This window comes from Colletotrichum gloeosporioides, assembly GCF_011800055.1.
Source record: "Colletotrichum gloeosporioides strain Lc1 chromosome Unknown consensus_119, whole genome shotgun sequence".
In the NCBI taxonomy this organism is placed as follows: Eukaryota; Fungi; Ascomycota; class Sordariomycetes; order Glomerellales; family Glomerellaceae; genus Colletotrichum; species Colletotrichum gloeosporioides.
The window spans coordinates 21,950-36,211 of NW_025544764.1; the positions used below are offsets into that span (position 1 = coordinate 21,950).

Genomic DNA, 14,262 nt, shown 5'->3' on the forward strand with positions numbered 1-14,262 from the left:
CTTTACTAAGATATGTCTCTATCGCATGGTTCCGTCGTATTTAACTCGACAGCTACATAATCTGGAGGGGCAGCAATGTGTGTTTGAAAACTCATGGCTATAGGTGTGTAAAGAGACGAATACTCGTTCAAGACCCCCCTGGCTGCCTGGAAACTGATGTCCACTGCGTTGAGTTCCCAGTTGAAATTTCGTGAACTGGACGTAGATGACATCTTGTCACTCCCGTCCCGATCTCACGCTGGATGAGTCATCGGGCTCAATTGGCCGCGACATTTCGTGTTGAAGAAAACGAAGTCCTACTCACCTCAACTCATAATCAAGCCTACGCCCAACGTTGGGATTAATGGTACCGAGACGGCGTAGGTCTGGTTCGATGATTTCTAATTCTCGTTTTGGTCCGGCTCATCACGTTGAATTTGCAGGCCGCCTTTCATCGACCATCTTCGCTGGATCGTCTTTTACTCTACCGATATATCAGGCATTATAAAATCAAGACCGCCGCTCCATCACCTAACTGACGGCGACAATCACATAGTCGTAACAAAACATGGGCTCCCAACAATCCTCCGGTCGCGACCAAACGGCCGGGGCGGCGTCTCGGCCCATAAAAACATGCTACTACGAGCTACTCGCGGTCGAGCGTGATGCCACCGATGACGAGTGCGCCATCCTAATCCAATTCCAAGCCTTCCTTATACTGATTTCCTACAGGATCAAGAAGGCCTACAGGAAGCGTGCCTTAGAGCTCCACCCAGATCGAAATTATGGCGACGTCGACAACGCCACCCGACGCTTCGCTGAGGTCCAAGCCGCCTACGAGGTTCTTTCCGACCCTCAAGAGCGAGCATGGTATGATTCGCATCGCGAAGCCATTCTGCGTGGTGCCGACCCAGAAGATGCAGATGAGCACGGGCCCGAGTTTAATAACATTAAGCTTACCTCCACGGATGACATCTTCTCCTTGATCCGTCGCTTCAATGCCACTGTCCCCTTCACGGACGAACCTTCCGGTTTCTTCGGCATCGCAAAGGCAACGTTTGATCACCTACTGGACGAAGAAGTCGCTGCTGGAGAGTATGTGCCCGGAAATATGCCTGACTATCCTACATTTGGCATTTCTGACGATGGATATGAGGATGTCGCTAAGCCCTTTTACGGTGCTTGGGCAAGTTTCTCGACACGAAAGACATTTGCCTGGAAGGACAAGTACAGAGTTTCAGATGCGCCTGATCGTCGTGTGCGCCGTTTGATGGAAAAAGAAAACAAGAAGTTACGCGACGAAGCCATTCGCGACTTCAACGATGCTGTAAGATTTCTCGTCACATTTGTACGGAAGCGCGACCCCCGATACCTTCCCAACACCCAGACTGCTGCGGAACGCCAAGAGTCTCTGCGAATTGCCGCAGCTGCTCAGGCAGCTCGCTCGCGTGCCGCCAATCTTGAAAAGCTTTCTGACGCCGTTGTTCCCGACTGGGCCCAGGCTCGCGATGATGCGGACGGCGGTGGTCATTTCCCCGAAAGCGAGGAGGAGGAATCAGAGGTCGAAGTTCTCGAGTGTGTCGTGTGCAACAAGACTTTCAAGAGCGAAAAGTCGTTTGAAGCACACGAGCGGAGCAAAAAGCACCTGAGGGCAGTTCAGCAACTTCGACGTCAAATGAGAGACGAAGATATGGATTTGAACCTCCGAGAAAGCTCCACGGTGCAAATTCAGAAAAGTGAGGCGGAAATCAAGGCAGAGCTCGAGGATCTTCAAAATCTGGAGAGTGATACCGTGCACGAAGTTGATGGGGAGGAGAATGTGCCGGACGTCACCTTATCGACAGCGAAAGAAGCTGTCGATTCTGACGCTAAATCGGAGTCCCCAGACGATGATGAATATGCTTCCCGCGCCGAAGTAGAGCAGCGGCTTTTCTCCAACGATACAACACTGTCGCAAAGTAGACAAAAGAGCACATGCAAGCCTGACATTGACCAAGTTGCCAATCTCATCGGGCCCCTCTCTATTGACAACGACGGCGACGATCGTCAACAACCCAAGAAAATTGGAAAGGCCAAGGCTAAACGCGAGAAGAAGGCAGCTCGTGATGCAGCGGAGGAGTCTCAGGCCGGTGTAGTAAGTTCCCACTTGTCCTATTCCGCTCTGCATCGTCGCTAATGGACTCAAAGCACACTTGTGGTGTTTGTCAATCAACATTCTCCTCCAAAACGAGGCTTTTTACCCACATTCGAGAATTGGGTCACGCAACACCGATACCGAAGACTACGGGTAGTAGAAGGAAGAAGCGATAGATTATCTCAATGGGAAGTAGTACCGCGCCACCTCCGCGTACTACGACTTGTACCCGTAGCATTTCGCTAAATTGAAATGTCCAAATCCATGCATCCAGACCGATGCTGCTAAAAAAAAAAAAAAAAGGAAAAGCCTTTAATGTTCCCCGGCCGGCCCTGTTGCGCCTTACTGTGCTCGTCGTGGATGGACCGATGCTCAGATCACGAAGAAGGAAATGTCATCTCGACGCCGAACACGTCCACTGACCGCCCATACGCCTTGCTCGCCTCAAACATCGAGGACAGTGTCTCCATCGTCATCGCTAATAGTTTCCACCTCATCAATCGCGCTCTCTCTCTCTTTACCGCCGACTCCAGCAACAGGATCGTTGTCTGCTACGTGTATCACGGCCTTGCCTTGCACATGCTTAACATTGCGTCGCCACTCGGACCAATCATCCTCGTCTTTAATTAGAAACCCAATCAGCATGCTAGGATCCATTTCCCTGACATGCAATCGCCGCAGCCTCCGGGTGTGGACGGTGTCAATGTCCGCGTCAGTATATCTGGATGGATCCGAATGATAAGGAAGAGCTGGACGCGTGTGGTGGGGATCCAGATAGAACAGGAAGGAACCTTGTGCCCCTATGAAATAGTGAGAAGCAGATGGCCGGCCTCTGCGGGAGAATTAGTACCACACCAAGCTTCTGTACCCAAAACTACTCACCCGGCGATACCTACGGACTGTGGCATCTGTAGAGCAGCGATCAGAGCATCCCAGTAGACAGGTGTGATCTTGTCAACCCCCAGCCTCGTGCCCACCAGAATGAGCGTCGGGTGGAATCCGGTGCCATCAGGCTTCGCAATCTTCATAAATTTGTCCTCGTAAACGTCCGGGCCATCACCAGTAGAATATACCCTCAGAGACGATTGCTCTTGGGCGTTGTTCAGAGACCTGAAGTCGGTGGTTAGACTATCTGCGACTTCAAACATAACCAGATTAACCACAGTTAAAGATACAACTTACTGGATGCAGCGGGCAGTTGCAGACGGGCCAAACCATTCCCCAGGATATTTTCCGCAAGCAACTGCGCCGTGTTGGACAAATTCATGGATTGAAAAAGGCGCTCTTGGGTCATCGGCGAACATGGAAAGCAGTTGGCGTTCCATATTTCGTGATTCACCTCGTCGCCAATCTGGACCAACCATTTTTAGTCGACTTTATCAATCATTGGCAACACCAATAACGGGAGCCAAGAGTTTTGGTGCTGAAACGCAGAGTAGACAGGACGTACCACGGCCAAGATTGGTGATAGCCATCGCGTTTGCCAGAAGCATCTGACCCGACCGAATCATGCACCCCCATCCGCTGTCGGATGAAAACCCACTTTGATCAACCAACTGACTCTTGATCCGCATCGACAAGGACAGAGCTGATGAAGCGCGAGGATCAGTAGACTTGGCTATAGGCTCGAATTCGGACCGATACGTCATCCAGAACTTGGACTCAAAATCGTTCAAGAATGCAGCGGGCCAACCTCCATCTTGAAGAGAGTAATCGTCGTCGTACGCCAAAGAGGAGGAGAAACTGCTGGACACTGAATCAGGAGGAGTCTCGGGACCCAGAGCTGGGGGCACTGGTGATGGGTCATTAACGTTGGTCTGGGAACTGGCAGTGTCTGTTGTAGGCGGCGTCTGGCCACGGCTACTCTTCTCTTTACCAGCCTTGGTGCTTAGATTGTATGACCGACCCAAGCACCAGACGGGAAGGTCGATCCGATGGTCATTTGTAGGCTCAGGATCCCAGAATATCTGCACGATTCGACGGTATCGGCCGAGATCCACAGCTGCCATTGCGGATTCCATCGAAAGTATAGGCTCGGTCCAAATGCTGAGAGGATGCTGATGTTTGCGTCTGGGGGTCAGCAGCCGAAACAGAAACTAAGATCGAAGACAGAGAGGCGAGCGCGAGGTTACTGTTGACAGTGGTGGACACTGCTTGTATCGCGTTGTCGCCAGGAGTTCTGGAGCGACGTGAAGAGTTGGGCTGAGCCTCGCCGTTGGTTGAACGTTCCGTGATCGCGCGAACACAGCTAGACAGTGCTAGGTAGGAGCAAGGTGATCACCTGCTGTGTACAGAAGGTGTTGGAGAAGGCAGATTGGGGTAAGGCACAGAAATACGTACACCGAGACTCGACGGGGAGGGATCTGCGGGGTAGGACGGTGCTCAGTTCGTAGATTCGCTACCAAGATCAAAGAACGTATGGGTACAGCGGATTTCACATCATACTTTGCCTTTAGCCAGGCGACGTTAGGTATTGAAAGATGGGATGTGTAGGTTGAGAAGGTCCTTCCCAACTTCTCAAGCTGCCCGGCCGATGGGTAACAGCCACAATAAAGTGGCCCTGTGACGCATCGGATAGGTATGCCGTGTGCATGGCGGGGCTTAGTGAGGTACGCTGGTCACTGTACCGACCTTACCCATGGGGCCATGATTGACATGTCAGCGGGTCTTCTACCTAATCGCCACCTGTATTTCGTTAACATGCTATGGTGGCGATCGTGCGACAAATGACTAACGGATGACTAAGGAGCACCAAGATGGTCCTCTTTTGATCGTCTCAACGTACCTTACCCCACTTCAACCCACCTGCACCCATGTTATCGATAAGCAACTCAACAACCCGTGCGTGGTCACCTTCATCCAGGCTCTATTTTTTCTTTGCGTCAGTGCCCCCCACCTACAATTCCCGTCGACGGCTGGAAGTTTGGATTTCCTAACCTCGGAAAAGGTCGACTTTCGTTTTCTGAGACCCTCTCACGGGGCTTCTTCCACGGAAATTCCCTCAGTCACAAACATAGCCGCAACTTTCCCTACCATCAGTGGTTCACGCGTAGGTGATGCCACGTCGTGGCAAGAGAGGCGGTGCGAGAGCACTGTCAGGCAGGTCTTTCCAATTGCGACCCAGTCTGGCTACAGATCGGTATCCTGCCACAGTCAACGCTGCTTCGACCGGTTAGTAGAGACTGTTCCCAGCTGACGGATCATGTGCCGTAAACCAAGATTGACGCCTTTGTTCCAGGGTTTACGTTGCAGGATGAGGCCCGTAGCACCGCGCACCGTTCCTCGCCCTGGAGTGCCGGGACGAGACTACGACATCATCCTGTCAAATTCGTCAGCACCGGATCTATCGAGCCCCTGAAGCAACTGGACGAGCAGATCTTGCACAAAGCCGAGGCTGCTCAACTCGAAAACAAAGCGCACGACAAGTTGATTCTGCAGTCTCGAGACGACGCGACACAGCTCCACGAGGCTAATGGCACATCACCGGGAATCGACAACGAAACCTCCATGACAACATCTACAGAAGGAACGGACCCGGATGCCACTGCTCTCCCAGATCTCAAGATTGATCCGGCCCCTAAGCCGCCTGAGCAGGCGTCCGAGTCGCTGCCGTATTTTCTTGATATCACAGGTGACAGAGACTTGCAGCACAATGTCGCCGTTGGTTTTGAACTTCGATGCGCCTCGCCTGCCGCGTCCGACTCGAGCGAGGAAGTCATTTTGTTCAAAGGCCGTAATAAGGCTGCTCTTGAAGCTTCCGGCGGGACAGAGAAGCCATTCAACCTACATGGAATATGTACAGAGATCAAGGCCATGGAGCAGACCGTCCTACCAAGCAACAGTGATACGGAGGTCTCAGCAGATGACAGTTTCAGCCTCGAGCGTAAACAACCTCGAAGCGCAAGAGCAACAATACGCCTTGCCGATGAGGAGTTGATTGCAGACTACATTGCTAACATGCGCGAGCATGGTGATGGCGAAGGCCTGCTACCGGCAGACGCATATTCTCGACGAGACCTGGGCGGCTCCCTTAGCGAATCTGAAAGTATCGACGGGTCTCTCGATACCCTCGCAGCCCAGGAGGCAAACTCTATGTCGGATGATAGCAGCGAGGCGCAGATAGCAATCGATGCTGATGGTTTGAACGACGACAGGATCGCCGACCACGCACCCAAAGATCAGCAGGCCGGGAAAGGCAAAGTTGCATGTGTCAACGCCGTACGAGATCCTCTTCATACAGACTTGCCTAACCTGGATTCATTCGATGCATCATCCCATGGTGAAGAGTCAATCCCACCCAACGAAATCAGCGACCAGGAAGGCGATGAAGATGACCTATTTCGTTCGGCGGCAGACCGATTTGCTGGTGAGATCGATGACTTCGACTTCATGGATTGGGATCGACCTGCCTTAAAGCGTAAGAAGGGCAAGGGCACTAAAAATAGGATTCCGGTATTCGATATATCTGATTCGGAGCTCGAGGAGAAGATGCAGGCGGCTTGGAAGAATGACCGCGCAAAGAAGGCTGAGAGAAAGCGAGAGCGACAGGCCCTGCGCGCACAAGGCCTGCTTGGAAAGAATGTCAACCCTGAAGACTTGAGGGTGAAGTATCCTCACGGCATGGGTCTAGACCAGATTGCAGATGAACTCCGGACGTTTCTCCTAGGCACCAATACCATGTAAGTCCGCAGTTGCTACCCATATCTTCAACAGGCCCATAAACTGACAGCAGAGCGCAGTCTCACGTTACCTCCTATGGACAATCATGCCCGGAAAGTTATTCATGAGCTGGCGAGCAAGTTTAACATCAAATCCAAGTCAACCGGGTCAGGCGACCAACGTCGCCCCATGCTTCATCGCACCTTTAGGACTGCAAAGTTTGCTGAAGAAGTGTTTGACGCCGCTATCACCCGTGTCGGTCGCAAGTATTTCCCCCGCAATGATACTGCTCTTCGAGCCGCTGTTCAAAAACAATCAGCGCGTCGTGGGGGGGGCGGCGGGCATGCAGGCGTTATCTATCGGGATGGAGAAGTCGTAGGCGGGTCGGCCCCGGAACTGGGCCAGGAGAACAAGGGGCGGGCGATGCTGGAAAAGATGGGCTGGAGCAGCGGCACTGCCCTCGGTGCGCTCAATAATAAGGGCATCTTGCAGCCAGTGGCCCATATCGTCAAGCGCAGCAAGGCGGGGTTGGGATAACATACTTCGCCGGCGTCCGGGAGACGGTGTACCCCGTGTAGCGGTGTCGAGTGGCATTCGACCTGGGCCCAGTAGGTAAGACGAGCCGGCGTCAAGTCGGCGGTTTGCTAGAGTGAATTCAAAACGTTCAAAGGCCAAGGTCCAGGTGTTGTGTTCATGTGCACGAATTCATTCGTCCGAAAACCCTATTTCTCAAGGTGTATTGTACAGCCCGCAAACCCCGTTTGACCGTGAAGACATTGCCCCCAATAAAAGCAAACCATCCGTAACGCATTAAGAGACTCCAAGGATATTGGCAACCTTGGCAGGTCTCATCATGACACCCAAATGCCAAGTAAAATCCAATGCCCGAAAAGAAAAGCAGCGCAAGCATCCCTTATTTCGTGGAAGAAGAGTACTTGGTGACGGCCTTGGTGCCTTCCGAGACGGCGTGCTTAGCCAGCTCACCGGGCAGGATGAGACGGACACTGGAGTGGTCAGCTAAATGGATCAGATGTCAAGATCACCGAATAACTCACGAGGTCTGGATCTCGCGGGAAGAGATGGTGGACTTCTTGTTGTAGGCAGCCAGCTTGGAGGCCTCGGAGGCGACGCGCTCGAAGATGTCTGCGTGAACGTTAGCATGACGCGCCTGCAATGCGAAGTGTAGTTTCATACCGTTGACGAACGAGTTCAGGATAGACATGGCGCGGTTGGAAATACCGGTGTCGGGGTGGACCTGCTTGAGGACTGTTCCGAGTAAGCAAATCGAAATGCATTTCTGCGCGCGTCGAGCACGCGTCGCAAAGCCATGAACGCAACATGGAAAGCTGGACGGGCTTACCCTTGTAGATGTAGGAAGAGTAGGTCTCCTTGCGAGACTTGGTGCGCTTCTTCTTGTCGCCAGAAGCGGCGGTCTTCTTGCCGGCATCCTTCTTCTCAGGGGCCTTGGAGGCAGTAGAAGGGGCCTTGGAGGCGGGCTTCTTGTCGGCGGCCTTGGGGGGCATTTTTGCGGTTGGTTTGGAGAATGGGAAGTTTGAGGTGGTGAAAGTGGTTGAGATGTGTGATGTCTGACGACGGGTTGTGAAGCTGATTGATGGAGTGTGAGAGTTGTTGACGGATGGACAAGATTGGGGGGGTGGGCTGGGTTTTTGTAGCTGGACGCGACAGGCACTAGCGGCATTACTGATTTGATGCGAGGCCAGAGTGATTTTGGGGGGAACAGCCTCGGAGGGGGGTGAGTGGTCAGTGGGCACAGCAGCCGGTGGACCAGGAGTGCCGTGCTGCGCGACAGTAACCCGGGTGTCCTTCAACAGCCAGCCTTGGGTTATGAGTGGAGACCGCGACAGCGGCTGCCGGACTGGGATACATACGCGTTCGCGCTAAAAAAAAATACGTGCAGACAGGTAACTGGTTTTTTTTTTTTTTCTGTGATTCGCGTGCTTCCTGCGGGTTTACCGATCAGAACCAATCACAGCCCAGAAAACACGCCCAAAAATCCCCCCAGAGCACGGCGGGTGGGCGAAAGCATAAGAAAAAAGACGGGAAACGCAACCTGTGCACTGCCCAATCAGGAAATTTCTGGGGGAAAGCTGTCGCCTGCTGCCGATGCGTCTTGAGGATAAGGGACTGGATGGGGTTTGGCGTTAGTGCTCAACTACGGACAGCAAAGGAGACTCCTCGGCAATACATCGTGAGGCAAGAAAAAGGCACAGGCCGCGAATTGAAATCGAAATAATTTGTAGTCTACTGTGCAAAGTGCACACAAGTTGAGAGATGGGTGACGATGCGTCATCAGTATCAAGATTTATGTCAGGAGCAATAGGCATTAACTGTAATCAATCGTGCTTGCCTATTTCAAGTCTCGAGAGACGCATCTTCTCTCTACCTACTCTTGCTACCTGCATAGGCAGAGCGCATTCTGCCACCAAACGAGAGAATGGATTATTCTGTCCTTCCGCTTCCGCTCAGTGGGATCTACCGCCGAACGCGATGTCGTGCTAAGGTTCCCACCATGGGGTAGGTACGCGTCACTGCCCTCAACGCGCGTGGATGGTACCTGAACCCAGTGACAGTCTGCTCACACCTCATGGGCCTGATGGGTGACACTAAATCCCCCGTCCAGTATTAGGTAAGGTAACGTAAGTGCGTAAGTAAAGGGAGCCTCGGCGGTCAAGACACAGTCGCGAGCGTGGAGACAAATCTGGATCGCGACGCGTCTTCGTAGTCCTATGAGCAAAAACGCCAGAGTCTCGAACCACCGCAGAAGCCAAATCGGTGGATTTCTCCAGTTCCGATTCTCAGCCCCTCTTTCCCCCTCCTTCAAGTCCAGCATTCTCCATTGCTACAAGGCTAAGCCATCTGACACATCACGGATGCCACGCAGGGATTCGGACCCTAAGGAAGCTGTCCCCAAGGACTAAGAGAGGGCGCTGGATCTGAATCTGCTTATCGGGACGGGCCCGAATGCGTGGATTAGAGCGAACCAACACGTTAGGCTGCAGAGGGTCCAGCCAACTGGAGCGTTGAAGCATGCCGTCTCATTCGCATTTCAGGGTCTCTTTCCAGCCTTACATGGTCTAGAATACGTATTTAGGGTAGAGGGGGCTCCCGCTGCGAGAGAAGGGAGGGGGGGAATTTGCCCCATGGATTTCACATGGGAAGTACATAATGAGTCATACCCCACCCCTCAAGGGCGTAGCTAGGTGAGTACGCCTGCTTATTCGAGGGACAGAAACGCGGAGAACAGGATGTCATAAGTGCGTCCAAAGCTCAGAACGGATTCGGCAACAAAGGTGGGAGGGCGAGATTTGGCATGGACACCACAGTTAAAACGTGGTGGGTGTAGGATGATTTTACGACGAATCCGAGCTGAATGATTGAAACTGTCGAATTGATCCGGACGGTGGTTTCCTCGCGTGCTCGCAAATATGGTTGGTTTGTAAGGGCGATGGGCACAGAGGGACAGACAGGAGGGGGAGGAACAAAGTTGAATGCGGAAAATAGGTAAGAAAAACAGGCGGAAGGGAAATCAAGAATAGTGAATGACGGAACGAGGATGGACCAGTAAAATAATTAGAAGGTACAATAAAATAAAAACCACAGGCGGACGTGCAAGCGACGATAAGGATAGTCTAAGGATGTATGGAAATGTCGAAAGAAGCAGGAGAGGACCCCGGGTTTTATTCCCTAGCGGAACGCAGGGCCAAGGCGGCTTTAGAGGGGCTGATACGTACCTTCCACCTTGGATGCTCCTGCAAGCTCCGAAAGAAATGATGCACCACAACATGGAATTTCTGCTTTCGGCTTAGCGCTAAATCGCGCGGTGGTGATCCGTGATTGAGCTCCTCCAACGCGAAAACTACTTAACTTACTTCACTCCCCACCATCTTCGCTTCTCTCCCTCATCATCTCACATTTCCTTCCGCAACCTCAACGAACCAACACGCAACTCGCACGCCAGTGTCAATCACCACAACTTCAAATTCTCCCACCCTTTCACCACACCCAACTCAATCAAAATGACTGGAGGCGGCAAGTCCGGCGGCAAGGCCAGCGGTTCCAAGAACGCGCAATCGTAAGCATTCCAATCCAGAACGCGCTACACCCACCGATTTTTTCGCGTCTGGACGCGCTGTTCAAGCTGTCTCTAACATTTTGTCAGCCGTTCCTCCAAGGCCGGTCTCGCTTTCCCTGTCGGTCGTGTCCACCGTCTTCTCCGCAAGGGCAACTACGCCCAGCGTGTTGGTGCCGGTGCTCCCGTCTACCTCGCCGCTGTCCTCGAATACCTCGCTGCTGAGATTCTCGAGCTTGCTGGCAACGCTGCCCGCGACAACAAGAAGACCCGTATCATTCCCCGTCACCTTCAGCTCGCCATTCGCAACGATGAAGAGTTGAACAAGCTTTTGGGCCACGTCACCATCGCCCAGGGTGGTGTCTTGCCCAACATCCACCAGAGTAAGTTCTCTCTTGTATTGTATGTTCTGTACCTCTATTCTGACAACGTTTGCAGACTTGCTGCCCAAGAAGACTGGCAAGACTGGCAAGAACCAGAGCCAAGAACTGTAAATGGGTTTCGCGGGTTTGGGTTTCTTTCGTGCTGGTCGGCTGCTTTGGGTTGTCATGACATCGGGGTCACGGTTCAGGGTTCATGGTTGATTTTCACGTTTGGGTTGTACAATAATACCACGGCAGCGGAAGCTGTGGTTACGAATGAGAATACCTTTTGAAGATCACTGCCATTGATTAATTTGTGTTCACGTGTTCCATTGTATTGGAAGGTGGAATGTCGCCATAAATTTGGTTAGGCCGGGCACTGAACATATGTTCTCGTTTTTGGCAACCAAACTTGCGCCTTTAGGCGTAATCCTCAACCTCGTGATAGTCAAATCGTAGAGCCTGAACCCCTACATCTGCGAACGCCAGGGTAACAAAGCATGAAATCTGTATTCAATCTCCTACCGACCCCGAGTGTAGATTACCTCGATCATTCTTTACGAAGAAAGCCAATATTTGGCAGACTTTGTTGCTGAGTTGGGATACATGTAAGCCCAAAACGTCGCCGAATCCGAGAATGAATGCCTTCCTTTTTCTTCTTCCATCGCTCAGAACTTCAATTGGCGCGGGGCTAGGAGACTTGTCAGCGTGCCGCAATGCGGTAATAGTAGAGACGCTCGAAACTTACGGTCCAAAATAGGGGCACGGAGGTTACGCTCATACTTCGATCCTGGTGAACTATTATCAGCATCCATTTCAACGAACGATCGTGGAGTCGAGGGATGACGAACCCCCGGGTGCCGTGGGATGCACGTATGGCTCTGGGTGCTTCCATCTCGCCAGTAGCTTCTCCGTCTCGGACAGAAGCTCCTTTCACGCAGCAAATTAGCTCCTGTTCATGGCGACCTGCCGCAGCCATTGCCAATTTCCTCTGGCAGATCACCCTCATTGACTCACCCTTTTCTGCCGCGAATCTGTCACACCGCGGTTTGCTTCGAAGAGAGATCTGATGTATAGGGCCTGGCCCCTCCAAAGATGACGGTGGACTGCCCAGTCGAGAGCGAGCTTGAGGGAACGTCGATAGAGCGACCTATGAATGAACATGTCAGCTCAATGACTCCGCATGAGGTGTAAGCATTAGGCAGACTCACAAGGCCGCTTGACGAGTCGACATGTCGGCGGTACAGATCGCGTCGTTGCGAAGAGAGCAGGAGAAGTTGATGCGTCAGCTGCGACCCAGGTAAACCGGAGCGTATTGGCAGCGTAAGAATTCGCAATGGCGACAAATGGCGCGTAGATGATAGGATTCCCAAGCCGTGCGGCTAAGCAATAGGTATGCGCCGCTCAAGGCTAACAAGAAATATGGGGCTGCACTGCACTGAAAACCTTAAGCCTAAGGCAGAAATTAGGTAAAAGTGTAGGACAGCTTAATTAGAGGTATACTGTAGCTAAGTAACTATAGGTAATATAGAGTACTAATTAACTAAGAATATTTTAAAAAGTAAAAAAAAAGTAGTTTATATAACTTAATATAGTTAATTAAAGCTTTACTATTTAAATATAATAAGAACTTATAAACTTAATATTTACTTTTAAAAATCTTTAAATAAATTAATATAAAGAGTTAATTATATTAATATATAATTTTTTTTATAATAATAATATAAGAATAATAATAAGACTTAACTTATAGCTTCTAGCTGTTTATAATGATTTTTACCTACTTAGAGTAATAGACCTCTTAACTCTACGCCTCCTAATAATATATATAGCCTTTAGTTATATAATCGCAACTCTCCTAATTATAGCTATACTTATATACATATATAACCTTAGGATCTTTAACTTCACTTTAATAATAATATAGTTTATAATTACTTAATTACTTAATTACTAACTACTAAATTATTAACTTATCCTCTCTCTTATATATTACCTATACTACTAATACTATCTCTATTATTACTTTACTATCTACTATAGTAGCTTCTTTAAAAGTATATTATTACTATTATTATTTTCTTATTTAATTAGGCTAAGTAACGCCTTTATAATAGCTATACTGTTATTAATAACGCTCTCTCTATTAGTTAGTATAAGGCGTACTTACTAATATTTAAGCCTTAGAAGGCTACCTCTACTTTAGTATTATAGAGGGCTTATTTAAAAAAAAAAGCTACTCTATAGGGTATATAAAAACCTTATCTACCTCTACTATTAAGTTTATATACTTACTATTAATTAAAGTATATATCTTAAGATCCCCTATAAAAGTATTAATAAGAACTCTCTTAAATATTATCTTAATTATATACTACTTCTAGTTATAAGGACCTCTTAAGATAACCTCTCTAGTTAAGAAGTTATCTCTTATATAGTAACGTTCACCTTACTAGAAGGTTTAGTAAAGCTATTACTAAGTTATAAGAGCTTTAGTAACCTATTTAGCTTTAATATAATTAACTTTACTATATATAATACTACTACTACTAGCTTTATACTATATAGCTAGTACTATTACTATTCTACTAGTCTATTTAGCTAAAGTATATATTTAACTTTATATAAAGGTTTACTTACTAGTAGGAATATATAAGGTTTCTATACTATTTTCTTTAACTAGTAGAGGGTATAAGTTAAAGTACCTATATAGTATTTCTAGAATTATACTTATATATAGGGTGAATTTTACTATAGTCTTTTTATAGGGGGGCTATATTATAACTATAAGCTTAAGACTTAACTTACTTTAATATTTTATATAAGATAAATAAATAAAGGTTAAGGTATTAAACCTTATATAAAAATACTCTATTTATTATAACTTATAACTATAATATTAATTATATAGTATGTATAGCTATATAAGTACCTTATATAATTAGTAGTTTATTAAATTATATTTTAACTTATTTTTCCTTTTACTTTTCTCTATTAGAAGATATAACTTATTAATAATAATAACTAAAGTTATTATA

The 14,262-nt window shown here is 49.1% G+C and overlaps 6 protein-coding genes across 6 annotated transcripts; 3 read left to right on the top strand and 3 right to left on the bottom strand.

The window, feature by feature from the left end:
* Nucleotides 1-547: 547 nt before the first annotated feature.
* On the top strand, nt 548-2,289 carry GCG54_00015627 (DnaJ-like subfamily C member 21; the record flags this gene model as incomplete). The annotated part of the gene is made up of 3 exons (XM_045415405.1): nt 548-660; nt 712-2,113; nt 2,167-2,289. The coding sequence occupies 3 exons, from the start codon at nt 548-550 to the stop codon at nt 2,287-2,289; spliced, it is 1,638 nt and encodes a 545-aa protein (XP_045256149.1).
* A 268-nt stretch (nt 2,290-2,557) lies between these two features.
* GCG54_00015628 (putative cysteine protease atg4) lies at nt 2,558-4,122 on the bottom strand (the record flags this gene model as incomplete). The annotated part of the gene is made up of 3 exons (XM_045415406.1): nt 2,558-2,945; nt 2,996-3,251; nt 3,564-4,122. The coding sequence occupies 3 exons, from the start codon at nt 4,120-4,122 to the stop codon at nt 2,558-2,560; spliced, it is 1,203 nt and encodes a 400-aa protein (XP_045256150.1).
* A 1,126-nt stretch (nt 4,123-5,248) lies between these two features.
* GCG54_00015629 (Protein SQS1) lies at nt 5,249-7,309 on the top strand (the record flags this gene model as incomplete). The annotated part of the gene is made up of 3 exons (XM_045415407.1): nt 5,249-5,284; nt 5,333-6,792; nt 6,853-7,309. Coding segments are annotated over 3 exons (1,953 nt in total), but the record flags the coding sequence as incomplete, so codon positions are not given.
* A 376-nt stretch (nt 7,310-7,685) lies between these two features.
* On the bottom strand, nt 7,686-8,295 carry GCG54_00015630 (Histone H2B; the record flags this gene model as incomplete). Its single annotated transcript, XM_045415408.1, has 4 exons — nt 7,686-7,776; nt 7,828-7,915; nt 7,967-8,038; nt 8,133-8,295. 4 exons carry the CDS (start codon nt 8,293-8,295, stop codon nt 7,686-7,688), a joined length of 414 nt encoding a protein of 137 aa, XP_045256152.1.
* A 2,514-nt stretch (nt 8,296-10,809) lies between these two features.
* Nucleotides 10,810-11,356, top strand: GCG54_00015631 (Histone H2A; the record flags this gene model as incomplete). The annotated part of the gene is made up of 3 exons (XM_045415409.1): nt 10,810-10,865; nt 10,953-11,245; nt 11,301-11,356. The coding sequence occupies 3 exons, from the start codon at nt 10,810-10,812 to the stop codon at nt 11,354-11,356; spliced, it is 405 nt and encodes a 134-aa protein (XP_045256153.1).
* A 536-nt stretch (nt 11,357-11,892) lies between these two features.
* Nucleotides 11,893-12,458, bottom strand: GCG54_00015632 (NADH dehydrogenase [ubiquinone] 1 beta subcomplex subunit 9; the record flags this gene model as incomplete). Its single annotated transcript, XM_045415410.1, has 5 exons — nt 11,893-11,915; nt 11,973-12,014; nt 12,076-12,154; nt 12,242-12,374; nt 12,436-12,458. 5 exons carry the CDS (start codon nt 12,456-12,458, stop codon nt 11,893-11,895), a joined length of 300 nt encoding a protein of 99 aa, XP_045256154.1.
* Nucleotides 12,459-14,262: the final 1,804 nt, after the last annotated feature.